Raw genomic sequence first — 21,364 nt, 5'->3', positions numbered from 1 at the left:
TGTGTCCACTAAGATTATCAGAGGTGTACTCGCGTTGCCATAATAAAGAAAATAAAGCAACGTGGAATTCATCCTAAAAAATTAAGCTCAGCCACATTCTCTGTCTTTTCAGTGGTCTGCGGAGTGGGCTGGTGGAGAGCAATCTATTAACTTCATCGTAAAACTGCTCGAGGGTTTTACCTTTCTGTGTCGTATGCGACAACTGGTAGTCGAGCGTTTCCAAATCTCTCTTCTCTCCTAATAAGTTGTTAAAGTTTACTTAATAAGTTTCCAATTTAAGTTAACATTTGAGGCTACTAAGGCATCGTTTGCCTCGCCTCTAATTTTTCTTCTTATGGTCTTACAGACCATATGGTATTTATTCTGAGCCTCTATGGGGCTTTGATGATTAGTCTCATAGAGATTGATGATGCTTTGAACATCGTCAATCCAACTATTCAACTCTCTTGACTCGCCGGTAAACGTTGGCAAATCTTTAACTAAACCTGGGATTCTTTCAATCGAATCCGTGTTTACCCGAGCTCCTTCTCTATCAAAAAGATGAAGCGGTGGGTCGCTGAAGTCCGGTCCCGGAAGGGGAACGGCTGCTGCTTCTAGAGCGGCAATTCTATTGATTATATCTTGCACTTGATTTTGTGCCATTTTAATTATTTATTATTTTGAGTTTTTTAAGGATCTTTCTTTTTTCATTTTTTACTTCTAATATATACTTTTTAAATATAATCACTTTTCTGTAGGTTTTTTAAGGAGATTCCTTTTTTCACCTTCACTTCATTTTTACTACTTTTTTTTTTTGTTCATCTATAATTTATTTGACACGGCACAAATACAATTTAATGTTTAACGGCGCCAAATATATCTGGTAGCTTACTTTCTAAAGTATCTTAATAACTAAAAGCAAATTTTTTATCCTCGCTGCCGACTACGAATAAATGTAACTTAAAGCTATAATATTTTGCATTAAAAGCACTGGTTTACTGTATGATGGTTTTCATTGCCATAGGTAAGCACATGTTCCGCTGCTGGGCCAAGATATTACGGACTGGCATATTGGGTTGTCTCCCTCGGGCCTTGAGAGTATCGTGCGGGTCTGATTGCTGTTTCCGGATCCGGGGTCTTAACGTGTTCTTGTCGTTAGGCTGGATGCAGGCGGAAGGGGGTAGGACTAAACTGGGGCGTGGATGGATTTCAGGAAAACGTATATAAGGGACATGTAGGATAGGTCACGGCTCGCCAAGACATCACGAACAGGAACAGCCGACTGCCTACCTTCGGCCTGCAGGGAAGCTATTAATTTAGACCTGGCGTCACGGTGTACAGGGCATGACCAAACAACGTGCTCTACGTCGTGATAACCTTCACCACAGGCACAGATACCACTTTCCCCGAGCCCAACACGACGGAGATACGCTTCAAATCTATAGTGATTGGACATAGGCCGGTTCATCACGCAAATGAAATCCCGACCTACATCCAACCCCTTGAACCACGGGTTTGTCGACACCTTGGGGATTACGGAATGTAACCACCTTCCCAGTTACCCTCTGGTCCAAGCATTTTGCCAACTGATGATCGTATTCTGACGTACAAATGAGAAAAATTCATTAAAGGCAATTAGTCTTTCATAAACTCCACCGTTTGTTGCGCCCACCTTAGCCAAAGAGTCCGCTTTCTCATTGCCCGGTATCGAGCAGTGAGAAGGGACCCACGCTAAGGTAATCTGATACGATTTTTCGGATTAAGCACTCAGATGTTCCCGTATTTTCCCCAGAAAAAAAGGAGAGTGCTTAACATCCTTCATCGATCGGAGAGCCTCAATGGAACTGAGACTGTCCGTAAAGATGAAATAATGGTCCGTGGGCATTTTTTCGATAATCCCTAGGGTGTACTAAATTGCAGCCAATTCTGCGACGTAAACGGAAGCAGGATTATCAAGCTTATGGGAGACGGTTAAATTGTTATTGAAAATACCGAAGCCAGTGGACCCATCAAGAAGTGATCCGTCAGTGTAGAACATAATGTCGCAGTCGATGTTTCGATATTTATTGGAAAAATTTTGGGGATCTGCTGCACGCGTAAATGATCCGGTATTCCACGAGTTTCTTCTATCATGGATGTATCAAAAACACAGTAGAATCAGAAGTATTTGATAAGTCGACACGATTTGGAATATTCGAAGAAGGGTTAATATTATGGGACATGTGATTGAAATACAATGTCATAAAACAAGTTTGAGAATTAAGTTCGAATCACCTTTCAAAATTTTCAATCACAGGACGGTTCAAGACCTCACATTTGATGAGAATGCGAGAAGACAGGCTCCAGAAGCGGTTTTTCAATGGTAGTACTCCAGCTAAGACCTCCAAACTCATCGTATGGGTCGACTGCTTGCAACCCAAGGCGATACGCAAACAACGATATTGTATTCGCTCCAGTTTGATCAAATGTGTGTTTGCTGCGGAGCGGAAGCAGAAACACCCGTACTCAATGACAGACAATATCGTTGTTTGGTAAAGCCTTATAAGGTCTCCTTGATGGGCTCCCCACCATTGTCCGGTTATTGTACGAAGAAATTTCACTCTTTGTTGACATTTTTTCATCAGATACCTCACGTGACAACCCCAGGTGCCTTTAGAGTCGAACCAGACACCAAGATATTTGTGTACCAAAACCTGAGAAATCGTTTAACCCATTAATTGTGTTTGAAGCTGAGGTCCATGCTTCCTAGAAAAAACTACTATCTCAGTCTTCTCCGGAGAGAATTCGATACCTAGCTGTAAAGCCCAAGCAGACAAATTGTCCAAGGTATCTTGCAAAGGTCCTTGCAAATCGGCAGCTTTCGCTCCTGTAACAGAGATTACACTGTCGTCTGCAAGTTGTTTTATCGTGCATGAATTTGCCAGACATTCGTCGATGTCATTTACATAAAAGTTGTAAAGAAGGGGGCTTAAACATGAGCCCTGGGGAAGACCCATGTAGCTAATGCGAAAAGTTGCCAAATCGCCGTGCGTAAAATGCATGTGCTTTTCGGACAGCAAATTGTGCAAAAAATTGTTCATAGTTGGAAAATATACTTGTCGGTGAAGTTTACCCGAAAGAATGTCAATATAAACGGAATCAAAAGCCCCCTTAATGTCCAAGAACGCAGACGCCATTTGTTCTTTGCGAGCATACGCCAGCTGAATATCTGTTGAAAGCAACGCAAGACAATCATTCGTCCCTTTGGCACGGCGGAAGCCAAATTGAGTATCTGATAGTAGACCATTTGATTCGACTCAGTGGTCTAAACGACGGAGTATCATTTTTTCAATCAATTTCCGGATATAGGATAGCATTGCAATCGGCCTATAAGAGTTGTGATCAGAAGCTGGTTTCCCTGGTTTTTGGATGGCGATCACCTTCACTTGCCTCCAATCCTGCGGTACAATGTTTTGCTCCAGGAACTTATTGAACAAGTTCAACAAGCGCCTCTTGGCATTGCCGGGTAGATTCTTCAACAAGTTGAATTTGATTCTATCTAACCCAGGTGCGTTATTGTTACAGGACAGGAGGGCAACTGAAAATTCTGCCATCGTAAAAGGTGATTCTATCGCGTCGTGACCCGGAGACGTATCGCGAACAAAGTTTTGCGCAGGAACAGAGTCCGGACATACTTTCCTGGCAAAATCAAATATCCACCGACTTGAAGACTCCTCGCTTTCGTTGACCGTTACGCGATTCCGCATTCTTCGGGCTGTGTTCCAAAGAGTGCTCATCGATGTCTCCCTCGACGTCTCGTTCACGAACCGACGCCAATATCCGCGTTTCTTTGCTTTAGCCAGGCTTTTAAGCTTGGTATTAAGCTCCGAATACCGTATATAGTCGTCGGGTATACCTCCCTCCTGGAAGGCCAAAAACGCGTCGGATCTTTGCGTGTAGACATCGGAGCACTCTTTGTCCCACCACGGAGTTGGAGGCCGCTCTTTGATCGTTACGCCGGGATATTTCTTCGTTTGGGCTTGCAACGCGGCGTCGAGGATTAAGCCCGCGAGGAGATTGTATTCTTCAAGTGGTGGGTGATGTTGAATCGACTCGACCGCTTTTGAAATCATTTCCTCGTATAACTTCCAATCGACATTCCGTGTGAGGTCATACGGAATGTCAATTGGTCGCATGAGAGTTGAACCGTTAGTAATTGAAATAAGAATAGGCAGATGGTCGCTACCATGAGGATCGAGGGTTACCTTCCATGTGCAATCCAACAGTAGCGACGTCGAACATAAGGATAGATCCAAAGCGCTTGGGCGCGCTGGAGGTTTCGGGATACGTGTCATTTCACCGTTGTTCAAAATAGTCATGTTGAAGTCATCGCAAAGGTTATAGATTAAAGAGGAGCGGTTATCATTGTAGGGGGAACCCCAAGCCACACCATGAGAGTTGAAGTCTCCCAAAATCAAACGTGGCGAGGGAAGAAGTTCTATTAAATCAAAGAGCAACCGTTGCCCAACCTGTGCTCTGAGAGGAATATATATTGAGGCAATACAAAGCTCTTTACTTTGTATTGTCATTTGACATGCGACAACTTCGATGCCTGGAATCGAGGGGAGGTTAATACGATAGAAAGAATAGCACTTCTTAATCCCTAAAAGTACTCCTCCATATGGGGTGTCTCGATCAAGGCGAATAATATTAAAATCATGGAAGTTTAGATCAATATTTGAAGTAAGCCAAGATTCACAAAGGAAAAATGCATCGCATTTTATTTTATTTATTAAAACTTTAAATGAATCCATTTTTGGTAAAATACTTCTACAATTCCACTGTAAGACAGAGATAGAATCCTTCGTATACGCAGATGAATTAGGCATCGAAGGATACAATCGCTGCAAGGAGGGGCCATTGGGCAGTCAACTGCTTCAAAAATGATCTAACTGTTGGGAGGAATGCTGTAAGAAAAATTTTAATTGGATCGGGTACATTGAAAGTTCAAAAATCCAGTCCACAATGTCAGAAAATTTCACTAATCCAGAGTTTGTTTCATCAACTGGGAGTGCAAAAGGAACAACTGGGGTTTTATATGTTCCTGGCAGTGCTGGGAACTCCTTCTGGGACTTTAAATTTGCAAGCCCAGGAGGAGTTTGCTTCGGTTTTTCCGCAGCACTGTTTGGTTTGTTTGTAACTTTCATTTCACTTTGGGAAATCTTAGGACCTTTTCGGGGAAGTTTAGGAGAGGAAATATTTTTCCTCTTTCTAGACACCTCAGGATTGGCATAAGTTGTTCCCGCTGGTGAATCGTCAGAATCGGTTTCATCAGAGGACAACAGATCAAAGGGGTTCGATGTTATGGTAGAAGTGGTCACGGTCTTCTTCAGCATCTCAGCGTAAGATCGCTTTGAACGCTCCTAAAGTGACCGCTTGATTTTATCTCTGCGCTGCATGTACACCGGGCATGTGGAGAGCTCATGCTGATTTTCCCCGCAGTGAATACATTTTCCAGCATTAACACTGCAAGAATCGTCCGCATGAGTTCCTCTACACTTGCTACATCGTGCCTTATTGCAGCAGTAGGCGGCTGTGTGGCCTAGCTGCTTGCAATTGGTGCAAATCATAACACGGGGTACATACAATCGCACAGGCAGACGAACCCGATCGATCGAGACGTGGATAGGGAGAGCAGATCCGGCAAACGTAACACGAAACGAGTCTGACGGAATGTACACTTTTCTGCCGTTGACAAGAGACACAGACCGCAATTGCTTGCAATCTATTATCTTTACTTTTACGTCGTGACACAAAGCATTTTTGAAGCAGCCAAAACCGCTTGCCAAGATACACTCCACCGACAGACTCGAATCAGTTATGACACCGTCGATCTCCACGTCTCGTGCGGGTATATAAACGCGATACTCGCGTGTGAAAAGCTCGGAGCGAGCATTAGCGTTGGCCTGTTCCAGGTCGCTGACCACGACACGGAGCTTGTTGGGTCTGACCTTGGAGATTTCGGTCACGGCCTTGTACCCCTCCGTCAGGTCTTTCGAAATCTGCAGGATGTTTAACGGTTTCGATTTCGGTCCTGCTTTTGGCCGAAAGAAAACAGTAAAGCTGCCCTGAGATCCGTCCGGGTAAAGCCTGGGGCGAGGGGGGACTGGAGAATTAACAGAGGAAGGGTTGGCAGGAGGGACAGGGTCGGAGGGGTTCGGGGATGGTGGCACGGGAGGCGAGGGATCTACATCCAACGCGCTAAATCTAGCGCACTAGCGCCGACAGAACACGTACCTCTTTACTTCTCCTTTCAGCAGGGTTGGTTGTCCGAACGGTCGAAGCTGCAGCCGTTACAGCCAGCAGCACCAATACAGCAGCTCCAAACAGCCACCAGCAGCGAGCCGGGTGTGTGATCACTCAGCACAGCGACACAACTCGCTGTCAACTGTTGGCTTCTTCTTTTTCCTCCTTTGTGTTGAGATTCTCGTCCACTGCTGTAGCACAAATCACTTAGCAGCCAAATCGGCTTACGCACCAGCAAACAGCCACGATGCGAAACAGTTGCACTAAGGCGGGCGACCTTGAACCTTCACTCGACCAGGCAAACAATGCCACACTTGCTCGCGCGTCTTTTGTTTTATATTCTATCGGAGCGATCACCAAACACGTCCGATACTGATGCGTGTTCGGCACAGAATGATTTTTACTACTTGTTTTTTGCCTTTCTCCTAGAAAGGTATAGCAATCACTTGCAAAACCGAAAGTATAAAAGTGCTCCAAAGGGCCGAATGGCATATATCACTCGACTCAGCTCGATGAGCTGAGCATTTTCGGTATGTGTGTGTGTATGTGTGTGTGTGTGTGTGTGCAGATTTTTATTCTCACTCACTTTTCTCAGAGCTGGCTGGTCCGGTTTTCATGAAATTTATTGCAAATGAAAGGTCTAGTTGCCCCATAAGACCCTATTAAATTTCATTCTAATCGGATTTTTAGTTTAGAGGTTATGTATCAAAATATAAAAATCACGAAACATCATTATCTAAAAAATTACAAAACCGATTTGAACAATTTTTGAATTTTATGAAGATTAAACTTGTGGTTCAAAAGTTATGGAAAGAAACGTGTTCTGAAGACTGTTTAATCTCACTCATGTTTCTCAGAGATGGCTGGACCGATTTTCACAAAATCAGTGTCAAATGGAAGGTCTAGTTGCCCCATAAGACCCTATTGATTTGTTTTGCAATCGGACTTTCACTTTGCCTGTTATGTTTAAAAATGTGAAATCCAGCTATGCAAAGGAACAATTTCCGAAGACTACTTGGAATTACTCACTTTTCTCAGAGATTGCTGACCTGATTTCCAAAAATGTAGTGTCAAATAATATGTCTAGCTGGCTCATAACACCCAATTGAATTTTACTGTGATCGAACTGTAACTTCGTCTGTAATGTACCGAAATGTGAAAATCACGAAACTCTTTATCTCAGAAACTACACAACCGATTTGATCAATATTATTATCAGATGAGGGTGCCCTATACGTTCCCATTTCATTTGATTATAATCGAACTTAAGCAACCGTTATGTATTAAATTGTTAATAAAACAACGAAAGTCTATTATCTCAAAGATTACATGACTTATTTGAACATAACTAGTGTCATACGAACGAGTCATCTCTCAAACTTACAAAAAACAATGTTCATAACAATTTGATATGTGGCTCAAAAGTTATGGAAAGAAAAGAAATTCAAAGACTATTGAAAACTATATCTGCTTTGATCGATATATGTGGCCTCAACATAATTTAAATGTGGTATCGTACTATTTGAACGTTCCAAATTCTTTGATTCTTTGCGATGTGTTTGAAATCTGCAAATGCACGACGAATCACCTATAGAATATGATCAAAGTCAAATAACAAATAGTTTGAAATGATTGGTTTTATCGAAATGACAACATCCTCGACTTTTGGCTTCTGTACATCGCCTTGGGTGGTATTTGGTCATTTTCAGCAGATTTTCAGGCCATTTTGGGAGTTATTTAGTTCTTTTGGTTGTTTTCCAAAAACTAAAAGTTGTCGTCTTCAAACTCAAAATGGTGTCCAGGGTCAATGTTTGGTTTCTATGCATCATCTCGATTACGGAAATATCCATATTGAGTATTATTCGGTCATTTTCGATTGTTTCCTAGAAGTTGCCATTTAGCAATTTAAAATGGTGCCTGAGGTCAATTGTTAGCTCCTTGCATCAATCTGGTTCCAGAGATACTCATATTGGATGGTATTTGTTTATTTCAGGCTGTTTTTCACAAACCAGTAGTCGCAATCTTGGATTTCGAAATGGTATTCAAGATAATTTCTGGCCTCTGAGCGTCATTCTGGTTGAAGAAAAATCCATATTGGGTGTTATCCAATCATTTTCGGCTGTTTCACAGGAACCGGAAGTCGCCAACCTAGAATCCAAAATGGGGTCTGTGGTCGATTTCTGCTGCTGTGTATCATTCTAGATCCGAAGATACTCATGTTAGACGGAAATCGGCCATTTTTGGCTGTTTTCCAGAAACCAGAAGTTGCCATTCCTACAATTCATAATGATGTCTGAGGTCAATTTTTAGCTTCTTGCAACATTCTGGCTCCGGAGATACTCATATTGGGTGGTATTTGGACACTTTGGGCTGTTTTTCAGAAACCGAAAGTCGTCATTTTGAACTTTAAAATTGCCTGTGAAATCAAATTCTGTCATCTGGGCGTAATTCTGGTTCCGAAAACATTAATATTGAATGGTATTTGGTCATTTACGGCTGTTTTCCAGACACCGGAAGTCACCATCTTAAAATTCAAGATTGGGTCTGTGATCAATTTTTAGCTTCTGTCCATCTTTCTGGTTCCGGAGATATTGATATTCAATGGGAAACGTCCATTCCTGGCCGTTTTCCAGAAACCGGAAGTTGCCATCTTACAATTAAAAATGTTGTCTGAAGTCGATTTGTGTCTCCAGTGCATCATTACGGTCCCGGAAATACCCATATTGGGTGGTATTTGGTCGTTTGCCGCTCTTTTTTCGAAACTGGAAGTCACTATTTTGGATTTCATTATGGCATTTGAAGACAATTTCGATCGATTTTAGCTCCTGTGTATCACTATAGATCTGGATATTATTATATTGGGTGGAAATCGGCCATTTTGGCTGTTTTCCAGAAACCGGAAGTTGCCATCTTACAATCCAAAATGTTGCCTGAGATCGGTTATGGAACAAATTAAAAACAGCCACCTGTTAAATATGGTGATATTTAGTCGGTTAGCTCTCGAGATGTGCCGAAATTTGTGTTTCATATGTATGGAACTCCTCCCTTCCAGAAAAGGGAGGGGTGTTACCCCTTAAAACATCCATATGCCGAGTTCGGTTTTATTTGCTTGGTTAGTTCTTGAGCTGTGCAGAAATTTATATTTCAATTGTATGGGACCCCTCCCTTCCAGAAGAGGGAGGAGTCTCAAACTATCATAGGAACCTTTATCGGCGCCAAAAACTACTTCATTCAAATTTTCACGTCGATCGGTTCGGTAGTTTTCGAGCCTATATGGATCAGACAGACAGACAGACAGGCAGACAGACCGGACTGCATTTTTATATGTATAGTTTACAACATCAATATTTTAGAACCTAAAGATTATATATACATTTATTGCATTGAAGCGTTCATCTAAATCTATTTAAACAAATAAAAGTTTGAGTGAGAAAGGCTGGGTCTGACCGCTAGGTGGATTAATTTAGGTTTTATTTTTAAGAAAAGGTTTATTACTTACAGTACTAGCCTGAGCATCCTGTGGGTATGCCACGGGATTGCGGGACACGTAGATTTCGTTTTCGATCCTTCTTACAGGGAAAATCTGGAGATCTTCTTGAGCACCTGCTCAGATTGTTATCGAGTCCTATTACCTCAGCTCGACCAATTGCCGGGTTGCAATTGAAACCAGGTCGAGTTGGGACCGATAGGTGACTTCCTTCCTTCTCGGTACGGTCGGTAGATTCCTTTTTTGCCGGGACGAGTGGTTAGCTGTTCCGGATACTTGGGGACCGATTCGTACGGCTGCTTCTGCGATTGGGATAGGTTTCGCTCAAAGTGCGGATGTGAGATCCTCTTACAGTTTCACTATCTGGTGTTTGATGGTACAAGATGTTCACTTCACTCTAACGTTGTGATACTTCTTTTTGGTTTCGAAACTTTAACACTTTTGAACTTATTTTCACACTAGGGTCCCTATTCGGGCGCCAGTTAATTCTTCTGCCACGAAATAGGGCAAAAAAAATATATTTTTTTGAGCTTCTGCTCGTCTATCTTAATTCACTTAAGACTTAAGACTAAACTACAATCCTTTTAATACTCTTATATATAGCTTCGCAGCGAGTGTTTGTTTATGCTTCCTGTTTATGCTTTGTATAATCAAAAGATAGTGCTGGTGCAGACTAAACACTACTGGTGAGAAATAGATTATTTACATTCTGGGAATTCTGCTTTATGCTGATTTGGCGACGATGATGGTGGTCCTGATGAGATGAGGTGGCCTGCCGGATATTGGTGACGTGTTCTGCTTAACTAATGACCGAATACCACCCAATATGAATATATTCAGAATTAAAACGATGTACAGAAGCCAAAAGTCGAGGATGTTGTCACTTTGATAAAACCAATCATTTTAAACGTTTTGTTATTTGTCTTTGATCATATCCTATGGCCGATTCGTCGTGCAATTGCAGATTTCAAACACAACGCAAGAAATCAATGAATTTGGAACGTTCAAATAGTATGATACCACATTTAAATTATGTTGAGGCCACATGTATCGATCAAAGCAGGTGTAGTTTTCAATAGTCTTTGAATTTCTTTTCTTTCCATAACTTTTGAGCCACATATCAAATTGTTATGAAGTTTGTTATTTGTGAGTTTGAGAGATGACTCGTTCGTATGACACTAGTTATTTTAAAATAAGTCATGTAAACTTTGAGATAATAGACTTTCGTTGTTTGTTAACAATTTAATACATAACGGTTGCTTAAGTTCGATTATAATGAAATGAAATGGGAACGTACAGGGCAGCCAATTTTTTTTGAAACCACATGTTCAATCATAATCAGTTAACCCTAAACTAGCCCGCTCATCTGATAATAATATTGATCAAATCGGTTGTGTAGTTTCAGAGATAATGAAGTTTCGTGATTTTCACATTTCGGTACATTACAGACGATATTACAGTCCGATTACAGTAAAATTCAATGGGGTGTTATGAGGCAGCTAGACTTATTATTTGACACTAATTTTGTTGAAATCGGGTCAGCTATCTTTGAGAAAAGTGAGTGAGTCCAAGTAGTCTTCGGAATTAGTTTCTTTTCATAGCTGTGTAGGGCAACCCCCGGGTTACCCTACCAGGAATTGTGATATCTTTACAAGATAAACCGACGCGCAATTCCTGTACATACGGCGCGGACCGTACGGAATCTCTTATACTTAACGATTGATTTGTGGCTTACATGAGAACTTACAGCATCCCTAGAGTGTATTTCGCGAGAGACAATTTCCCCTCGCGAAATCACTACCTATCCTTATTACCCTAATGGCCTTTTCTCGGCCTGTCTCTATTTTAGAACACTTAATTTCAATTCTACTGAGAGTGGGGCGCCGTGCGCTCGTCACTCTACCTTGTTTACAAACATTTTCGGTAACTCACTTCTCGCGCGTCGATGAGTTACCGAACCATCAAGCAACCAACCTCGGACTTTGGTTTGTTTTAATATAATTTGCTTACGGGTGTCGGTTTAGTTGATTGGACACGCAACTGATATTAACGGAAGTAAAAGTTCCGAAATGGTAGATACAACCTTTACCTAAAATATTCGATGAGAATAGAATTTCAAAGGAACGATTTTATTTTAACTTCGAGTTGATAAATGATGTACTTTGGGGTGCGATTTTTGCTTTCGCACTTAATTTCCGATTACCTACCCTGTTTTTTCGTACCTACGAGATTATAACTCTACTTTCTTTACATTACCTTTGCGATCCCACCCCTTCAGTTCTTTAGTGGAATGCTGAGCAATATATTTGATGAAGTCTTCTACTTCGCGACCGCCTTCATAGCGCATGGGATTACTCTTGTTCTTCGGTAACCAATAAAGAGTTGGAAAACCGCGAACATCGAACGTTGGCGGCACATCATTGGCAGTAGCATCCATCTTAACAATAGAAACTTCCTCGTCCTTTAGTTTAGTAGCCAATTCTTCGTACACCGGTGTTAGCTTTTTGCAGTGGCCACACCATGGGGCATAGAACTCCATCAGTGTATCGACGCCATTATTCACTACGACGTCTTGGAAATTTTTGCCAACAGCTACCTTCACCGGAGCATCATTACTCTCTGGCACAGGTTCCGATTTGACATAAGGTTCCAAATTGCCTGATTCCAGCTCGGTTGCAAAAGCTTGCAAATTTTCAACTGAGAATGCATCCTTCATGATGAACTTTTGGTTTTCAGCATCACGAGCTAGCGCCAATGGTTGGTCTCCAACGTAATCATAGCCATACTCATTCAACCCGTGCTGGAAGTCATCTTTGGCACTAACAACAAAGCTGACTCGCCCGACAAATTCTTTGGCGACCTTCAACACGCGGTTGCGCCAATAGTTAGTTCCATTCGGGTTCTTGATGTAATCTACAGCATAATAAACAACGACCATCGGGGGTTTAAAGTCGTTTACGGTGTCCCGGGTCCGAACCCAGCACAGTCCGTGGAAGTTTTCCTTGACGAAGGTACTCAAATCATTCTTAGTCTTGCCTTCGAACCTAACAAAGTCTGGTTCGAATTTGTTTGCAAACTGCTTAGCCCGAAATAGGACAATGGCATCGGTTTCACCTTGCTTTTCCAGGACATCTTGAGCACTGCTATGACCAACTCGTAGTCGTTCTCGCTGACTATCTGCATATTTCAGGAACACGCCTTTGAGATCGGACTCTTTTTGTAAGAAACCTACCAAGGTGGTCTCCTGCACTTTTAGGAAAGCCTCGAAGGCATCCAAAGTCAATAGATCTTTGGACGCTGGTCCGACCATAGTTTTCATGTATTTTGCGATACCATTTGCCTCACGTGGACCATTATATTCCTGTGAAACTTCGCCATTCTTGAACATTTTCAACGTGGGGTAACCCGATACCGAATACTTGCTACATGTGTCTTTGCCTCCCTCAGTACAATCAACCTTGGCAAGCGTAATCGGGGGGTCTTCGCTACGCAACAACTCGGCTGGTTTGGCGTATTCGGGTTTTAACTTTTTACAATGGCCACACCATGGAGCAAAAAACATAACCAGTGTAGTTTCCGTGTCGTAAAGTCCTATCCGAGTTGAGAAATCGCTATCAGTAAGTTCCAGCACATCGGCTTCACCGGCATATCCGCACTGGATAATACCAAAAATAACGAGCAAAACTTTTGCTGGAGTCATTTATCCCGACTCAAGTTGCAGCTAGGCGGCAGCAAATGTACGAATTTTGAGCTGCAATTTATGGTTTCACACCCCGTACTAATGACCGACTATTTTCCAGTTCTCAGCTCAAATCAGCTTCAGACAAGAGGGAGTAGACGTGGCCGCCAAAATTCTCTTCGAGACTTCCACCGTCTCGCTCGGTATCAGGTCATCTGATAATGCCTGTGAAATATCATCATACGAAATATTGACGAGTAGTTGCTCATCCTCGTTCTCAGCGATATCCGCAATGTCTATGGCACTCAAATCTTGTATTGTGCCTTGTAATTCCTCTGAAGTGTTTTTCTGCTGCTCTAGCAGGCGTTTCTGCTGGCGCGTAATCATTGCTATCTGCCTGTGGGGAGCACTTTCTTGCCCCTGACATGTCCCATCTGACAAACGTGACAAAAAATCTGCGACTACATTCTCGCTTCTTTGTTTGTACCTGATGCTGCATTCCAAACCCTGCAACTTCAGTCTCAACCTTGTCAGAGTTGGAGATGTCTCTTTAAGCCTCCAAATCGCTATAAGTGGTCTGTGGTCCGTGTAAACGATAAACTTTTGACCAAAATGTAATGTTTGAAATATTCTATGGCCCATACAATTGCCAGCAGTTCTTTTTCTATAATATGATACCTTGTTTCTGAACCTACAAGTGCTCGACTCGCGAATGCGATCGGTCGGTGCATAGATTTTTCATTTGACAAGACGGCACCAATAGCATAATTGCTAGCGTCCGTCGTAATAAAAAATGTGTCCTGATAATCCGGACGGCCTAAGACTGGCTCCGTTACCAGCGCGTTTCTCAGGAGCTCGAATGCCTCTTGCCATTCTTGCCCCCATTCGAACTTCACGTCCTTTTTCAATAGATCGTTCAGCGGTTTTCACTTTTCTGCAATGTTCGGGATGAATTTCCCATAAAAATTCACCGTACCCAAAAACGATCTTATACCTTTCACGTTAGTGGGTAGCTTAAGCTCTGTATGGCCTGTATATTTGCATTGGTGGGCTTAATGCCCTTTTCACTAACGACATGTCCCAAATATTCTATCTCTCTCTTGAGAAATTGGCATTTCGCTGGTTCAATTTTTAAATTATGTCTACGCAAAGCTTGTAATACCTTTCGTAAGTTGTCATTGTGGTCGCCGATGGTGTCGCCGAAAACTATAATATCATCGAGGTAAACAAATGCTTTCACATCCCCGATCTCGAACAAAACTATATTCATCAACTCCTGAAAGGTTGAAGGACTGTTCTTCAATCCCATTGGAATTCGCTTAAATTCAAAATGGCCTTTTGGTGTAGAAAACGCCGTTTTAGCCGCATCTTGGCGATCAATCGGGACTTGGTAAAAGCCCGATTTCAAATCAATGGAGGAAAAGTATTTTGCGTTGCCCACATTGTCCAATATCTCATTTTTAAGAGGTATTGGGTAAACAAATTGTTTGGTGACTTCGTTCAAAGATCTGAAGTCGACCACAATACGATATCTCTTGTTACCGTCAGCATCCGGTTTTTTCGGTACGCATAATACCGGTGCATTCCAAGGGCTAGTGCTGGGTCTTATAATACCCTGCGCCCTCATTTCTTCGATTTCCTTATGTATGTGCCTTTTCGTGGCCTCTGGAAATCTATACTGTCTTTTGTTGATCGGCACTTCTGATGACGTCTCGATTGTATGTACTGCGGCGTCGGTAATAGTTAACTTGTCGCCATCGAAAAAGAAAACATCCGAGTGGCTTTCTAATATGTCCCTAATTTTCTCAAATTCCATATCTGGCAGGTGCGCCAAATTTAAAGTCTGACGCAGCTTTTCAACGCGATCTGCACCCTTCACCTCGGGTACCAATTTGTGCTCGAGCAGATCGCAATCAAGTCTCGAGTCTAAGTCTACTTCCGTAAATTTCAAATCATCGGCCCGAGCCGGCGTATTATCACCCAGCTCGTTTTGGCTCGTGTTAACTTCTGGCTGCCATCAATATATGCCTGTTAAGGACCTCTTTCTTGGGCAAGCTCCCCGGACTCAAGTCGTCCGGACCCCTATTACATTGTTTCTTGAAAACGATGTAGTCAAAATTATTTCCTATATGCGTGCTTCTTTAAGAATTCAACGCCGATTATACCATCCGCTGGTAAATCGTTCATTACGTGGAATTCTGTCGGAATCGTGAAGTCTCCGACTATTAAATCTAGTGTTACGGTCCCTCGGGTCTTCACGGCCCCTCGACCAATACCTTCAAAGACGTTGGTATTTTCCGCCTTAATAGGCACATTCATCCATTTTACTTTATGCGCACTTATCATATTCGCACATGCGCCCGTATCTGAAATAAAGTTAATTGTTCATTCGCACATCTTGTCGGGCCAGCAGTGTGATCATTAGCCGCCTGCTGACATCGAAATAGACCCGCTTCGCCACACAAACACAATTATCTCTTATGTGGTAACATGCGGTTTCCCAGTCCGCTATTTCTATGCAGCTGGGCTCATCCGTGAGTTGCCGCCAATCGGCATCATGGCATATCTCCGCGTTATCGTCGTTGAAGTACTCTTGTGCGAACGGGTCCTTCATGCCTCGTTTTTCGTCTCTACAAAAACTTACATCCCCCTCGGGGTGATTTATACTGAAGATTCGCTTCGGAGGATGGCCGTAAGTTTGGGTGTTGTTCTGCCCCCTTTGTCTATTGTGATAAAAATAATTAGAATGCCCCATGTGGGCGTCTTCGGTAACCTGCCCGAAACCTTTGATTATATTACTCATGTTACTATTCGTGTTTTGAAATTTGACGGGGTACTCGGCTAGCACTGTCGACGAGCCCCCAGCAATCTAGTTTTTTGGCTGTTGGTAACCTTGGTTCATAGGCTGGTGGCCATATGAATCGTTGTACCGACCGTTGTTGTTGTTGTTAAATCTGCCCCCAGGCGATCTGCCTCTAAAGCTACCTCCATTTTGTCCGTCGTCGTATTGGTCGTACTGGCGGTTGACATACCCAGCATTGCCATATCCGCCATTATAGTTATACCGATTTCCTCCTCCTGGCGACCTACCTCTGCCTCTACCGCCATTATTATTACGACTCTCGTTATATGCGTCATTGCGCTGGTCATCATATCGGCTATTGCCATAACCGTCATTGACATAACTGTTTTGGTTACTCTGTTGGTTGTTGTTGCGCACGCCGCCGTGTTGACCCTGCGACTCGGATCTGTAAACCAGGCCGTTCCAACGTGACCTCTGTGAGTTATCGAAACGACCACTTTTGCCTTGTTGATTGGCCTGATTATAGCCCTGGCCTCTTCCTCGATCTTGATTAGGCCAGCCTCCGCGCGGCTGACCCCCATAGTTATTGTTGTTTTGTTGTCGCTCGTAGCCTCTGCTTGTATTTCCTCTATAGGCGCGACCATTGCTATTCCCGTTATTGTTGTTATTATTGTCGTTGTTATCACTGTTGCTGTAATACTGATTGTGCAATTGGCACATGTACCCGCGTGCATTACCGTTTCTCTCATAATCATCACGCCTTTGATTATTATTCGGCTGCTCGTTGCGGCCGCTCCATTGCCTCCGACCCAGATTTTGGTCTCTCATACGCGATCTGCCACCCGTTTGTCATCTCCTTCCGCTGCTCTCCTGCATTGTTCTCTCTATACCGGCTAGCTGGTCCCACTTTTCAACCCTTTATTCTAGCCATGTCATAAGGCTCTGCAGGCTCAGCTCCTGCTTCCCGCAAGCCATCTGTTTGAAGTTCTCGTTATTAAGTCCGCCTATAAACTGTATCCGGAGACTTTTCTCCATTACCACTGTGCCTCCTGCGCCCTCATACGAGTATATCGCCTCCTGCAATTCGAGAAAAAGGCGGCTCGTTAAACGGTACAGACCGTTCCAGGTCATTCAAATGCTCCTCCGAGAGCCCTGACGTTACTAGTTCTAGACAGTTTTCAGAGAATCTCCTAGACCTATTTGCTTCTGGAACAATTGCCGAGTTGTCCAAGATCCTGAGAGCTAGACACGCTTTCGACTGAACAAGCGTGTACTGGTCGGTCAGTCTATTCCAGTGCTCCGATGGCACCTTAGAGTTTTAGTATTCTTTTAATATATCCGTAAACTCGTTGACGGCGTCGCTTATTAATTTCTTTCTATTCGCGACTGCTGCGCGCGTTCGCGATCTATTGATGTTATTACTAAGCTTATAATACTCCTGGCACACATAATCCTTCAATTCCTTTAATCTTGACATCCACTGGTTTGTGACCTTGGCCGTGAATTCGCACAGCTGATCATAATACACAGAGACCTGCCTCAATTCATGTCCGTGACGTCACCCCCCAGACAATAACGAAGCGTGTTTATTAAGGCCACTTAGTACGGCTGACCGAAGTTAACCGTACTTATTGATATCTCACGAGGGCGCTATTCGCTCTCCCGCTCTTATACGGGGTTCTCGCGATCCTCTGTGCACTGCGTTATAACCTGCGCAACAGGTGACAAACACCTATGCACGTACAAATGCCCTACTGCGAATTTGCATACGTCATAACCGCAGCCATTAAAATAATTAATACAAATATACCCGATTTATCATGCTCGCGAGAATTCTCGCGCAACCGAAAATGCGACACCTGATCGTGTCTAAGTACCCACTCTCTGGAATGGTACTCGAGCGATGCCTCCGGTGTGCCAACCGGTGTGTGATAGGTAAATATTGCCTTCCGTGTGTGGATCTTATTAAATTATACCACTGAGCGCGGGCGAAATATCGTTTAAATTAAATGCGCTAGCACGCACTCGTTTGGACGAGATTACTTAACACTCCTAGTGACGTCAAATTATTCTTTATGAAGCGCCACAACAATGTAATCAACAAAAACTAAAGTAGAACTCTAGACAACCAAAGTGGAGAACCGCCGGGGGAAAAAGAAAACGCCGATACGCATACTTACTCTATCTTCTCTTCCTGAAAAGGAAAACTTACTACTTACCTACCTCGTTTGACAAATCTCGTATTTTGTTCTTACTTTTTGTTTCATTTCTCGATACTCAGATATATTAATATTTTTTCAAATTGCCCGTATAACTTTCAATGTCAAAACTCTCTTTTTTTCACATTATTATTCTCTTATTTTTTTTTATTCCAGCGCTAAATCCTTCTTTTTTTTTGATTTAACGTATAATATTTTTAGAATAATACTCTTATTTTTAATAATTCATTTTTTGCATATTTTTTTTATAATCAATCTTTTTCGCTGCTTTTTTTCTGGGCTTTTTCATACATCTTATTATTTTTTTTCACATTGACGGATTTTTTTCTCCTTACTAAACAACCCGGCAAATCTCAACATCGGGCATTTTTCTTTTATGCATAATTTCAAATTTCGTAAGTTACTGTGATGGATCATTCACCGAAAAACTTACACTTTTAACAATTCTAGATTTTTCCGTAAATTGTCGTGATGGATGCACTCTTCACAAAAACAAAAACTTTCGCGTTTTATCATCCGCATGTTATTTAGAATACAAAATTCACTTACCCTAGCAGCATACTCATCCTGAGAGTTGTTTTTTTTCCGAGTCGTACAAATTTAGTCTTCAAAAGTGCCTTCTAAAGCACAATCCCACTCACTTCACCGTTGTTCAGCTGAGTTATATTAAACAGCAAATTACAGGGCTTAAATTACACCACAGACGAGTCTTTTTTTGTCTCCGCTTCACTTGAGCTTCTTCTTGTCAGCTGTTCCGCTAATCTTCTTTCTTCCAAAACACTCCACGCACTACTATACTGCAGAGGGAGAAATTGCAGTCCTAAGCTGAACCGATTTCCACTACTGTTTCTGGCCACTTCTAACTAGTTCCGGGTGTTGCAAATATCACACGCGCAATGCGCAGCACTTCCGTGACAAAATATAAGCGTTTCTGCTTCCGCTCGAAACTTTTAAAACAAGATTTTCTCCTCAGATAGAATCGAATGACGAATTCGTACAACTTTTGCTTTGTTAGGAATTTTCTCCAGATATATTTTTTTTTCTTTTATTTTTTGTTTTGCCTTCTTACCCAACTTCTTTATATTTCACTACACTCTAGCCTCTTCTAGGCTGCTGTCCTGACAATCTCCCCGTAATCCGTTAAAGGTTACTTGATAAGCACGCCGGACGCAACAGGCTTCACCTGGTGACGATTTTTCCTCATAGAGTGTGATAAATCACTGGCTCTGTAGCTTTTACAAAACTGCTATTTACACTAACACTTTACACTCGCACCAATCACCGACCGCATTGGACAAAACCTATTTATAATCAAACACAAAACACTAAATTCTTTGTTGACTCGTTTACCGACTGATATTTCCGTGTTTTGTAATTGTTTCTTTACCGCTTCAGCAAGCTGCTGTCGATAAAAGACTGTATTTCCACCAATGAAAGATATTCTAAGCCACTTGAAGCATAACTAAATCACACCCGATCCCGTGTTGACATATTCTGCGACAAAATTACTGTGAATAACTAATCAAACACAAAACACTAAATTCTTTGTTGACTCGTTTACCGACTGATATTTCCGTGTTTTGTAATTGTTCCTTTACCGCTTCAGCAAGCTGCTGTCGATAAAAGACTGTATTTCCACCAATGAAAGATATTCTAAGCCACTTGAAGCATAACTAAATCACACCCGATCCCGTGTTGACATATTCTGCGACAAAATTACTGTGAATAACTAATGTCCTTGCTGGGTTCCTTTTCCCGAACCAGCTGTCACCAATATGTAGGGCAACCCCCGGGCTACGCTACCAGGAATTGTGATATCTTTAGAAGATAAACCGACGCGCAATTCCTGTACGTACGGCGCGGACCGTACGGAATCTCTTATACTTAACGATTGATTTGTGGCTTACATGAGAACTTACAGCTAACCCTAGAGTGTATTTCGCGAGAGACAATTCCCCCTCGCGAAATCACTACCTATCCTTATTACCCTAATGGCCTTTTCTCGGCCTGTCTCTATTTTAGAACACTTCAATTCTACTGAGAGTGGGGCGCCGTGCGCTCGTCACTTTACCTTGTTTACAAACTCACTTCTCGCGCGTCGATGAGTTACCGACCCATCAAGTAACCAACCTCGGACTTTGGTTTGTTTTAATATAATTTGCTTATGGGTGTCGGTTTTCGTCACCCAAGTCAAGCGGAAGACTTGGCTTCAACAGTAAGCAAGCTCTGACCTACTTTCGCGCACAGCTGAAGGCTGCGCCAACGTTGAAAAGAATGCGGTAGGAAACCGGCCTCTTTTCGGGGTTCTAAGTATGTCCCCTAATGTGACGGAACCCTGTAGGCATCTACGGGACGCATGGGGGCCGTTACAGCTGGATTTCACATATTTAAACATAACAGGCAAAGTAATAATCTGATCTGAATTTTCAAAACAAATCAATAGGGTCTTATGGAGCAACTAGACTTTCCATTTGACACTGATTTTATGGAAATCGGTCCAGCCATCTCTGAGAAACATGAGTGAGATAAAACAGTCCTAAAATCACGTTTCTTTTCATAACTTTTAAACCACATGTCCAATCTATATGAAATTCAAAAGTTAAGGGTATTTCAGGTAGCCCGCTCATTTGAACAGTAGCGTAGCTAGGGGGGTGCGGTTGGTGCGGTCCGCACCAGGCCCACCACTAAAAGGGGCCCCAAAATCTTGCGAACACCGAACCGGTCAACATGCCCATCTGAACTCAACCTCATGTATTTGTGCTCGCCACTCTGCTCTTGTGATCTACATGGACAGAGTAAACGTAATTCCGATTTTCAATTTTACCATGATTCGTGATTCGACGGACGTCGAAGTTGAATGTTTCCCGATCGCAGAAAACATTCGATGCAACGTGGGAGCACGCAACGAAGAA

At 42.5% G+C, this 21,364-nt stretch overlaps 2 protein-coding genes across 8 annotated transcripts in view; one reads left to right on the top strand and one right to left on the bottom strand.

Moving 5' to 3' along the window:
• Positions 1–21,364, top strand: part of LOC129724163 (inactive dipeptidyl peptidase 10) — a 1,205,782-nt gene that overhangs the window by 777,741 nt on the left and 406,677 nt on the right. The gene's annotated exons all lie outside the window — the stretch shown is intronic.
• LOC129724164 (protein disulfide-isomerase A3-like) lies at positions 11,900–13,545 on the bottom strand. The gene has a single exon (XM_055678843.1). The coding sequence runs from the start codon at positions 13,449–13,451 to the stop codon at positions 11,982–11,984; it is 1,470 nt and encodes a 489-aa protein (XP_055534818.1). The 5' UTR covers positions 13,452–13,545; the 3' UTR covers positions 11,900–11,981.

This window comes from Wyeomyia smithii, chromosome 2 (assembly GCF_029784165.1).
Source record: "Wyeomyia smithii strain HCP4-BCI-WySm-NY-G18 chromosome 2, ASM2978416v1, whole genome shotgun sequence".
Classification (NCBI taxonomy): Eukaryota; Metazoa; Arthropoda; class Insecta; order Diptera; family Culicidae; genus Wyeomyia; species Wyeomyia smithii.
The sequence above is the reverse complement of the archived record's forward strand: the minus strand, read 5'-3'. Positions and strand labels throughout refer to the sequence as shown.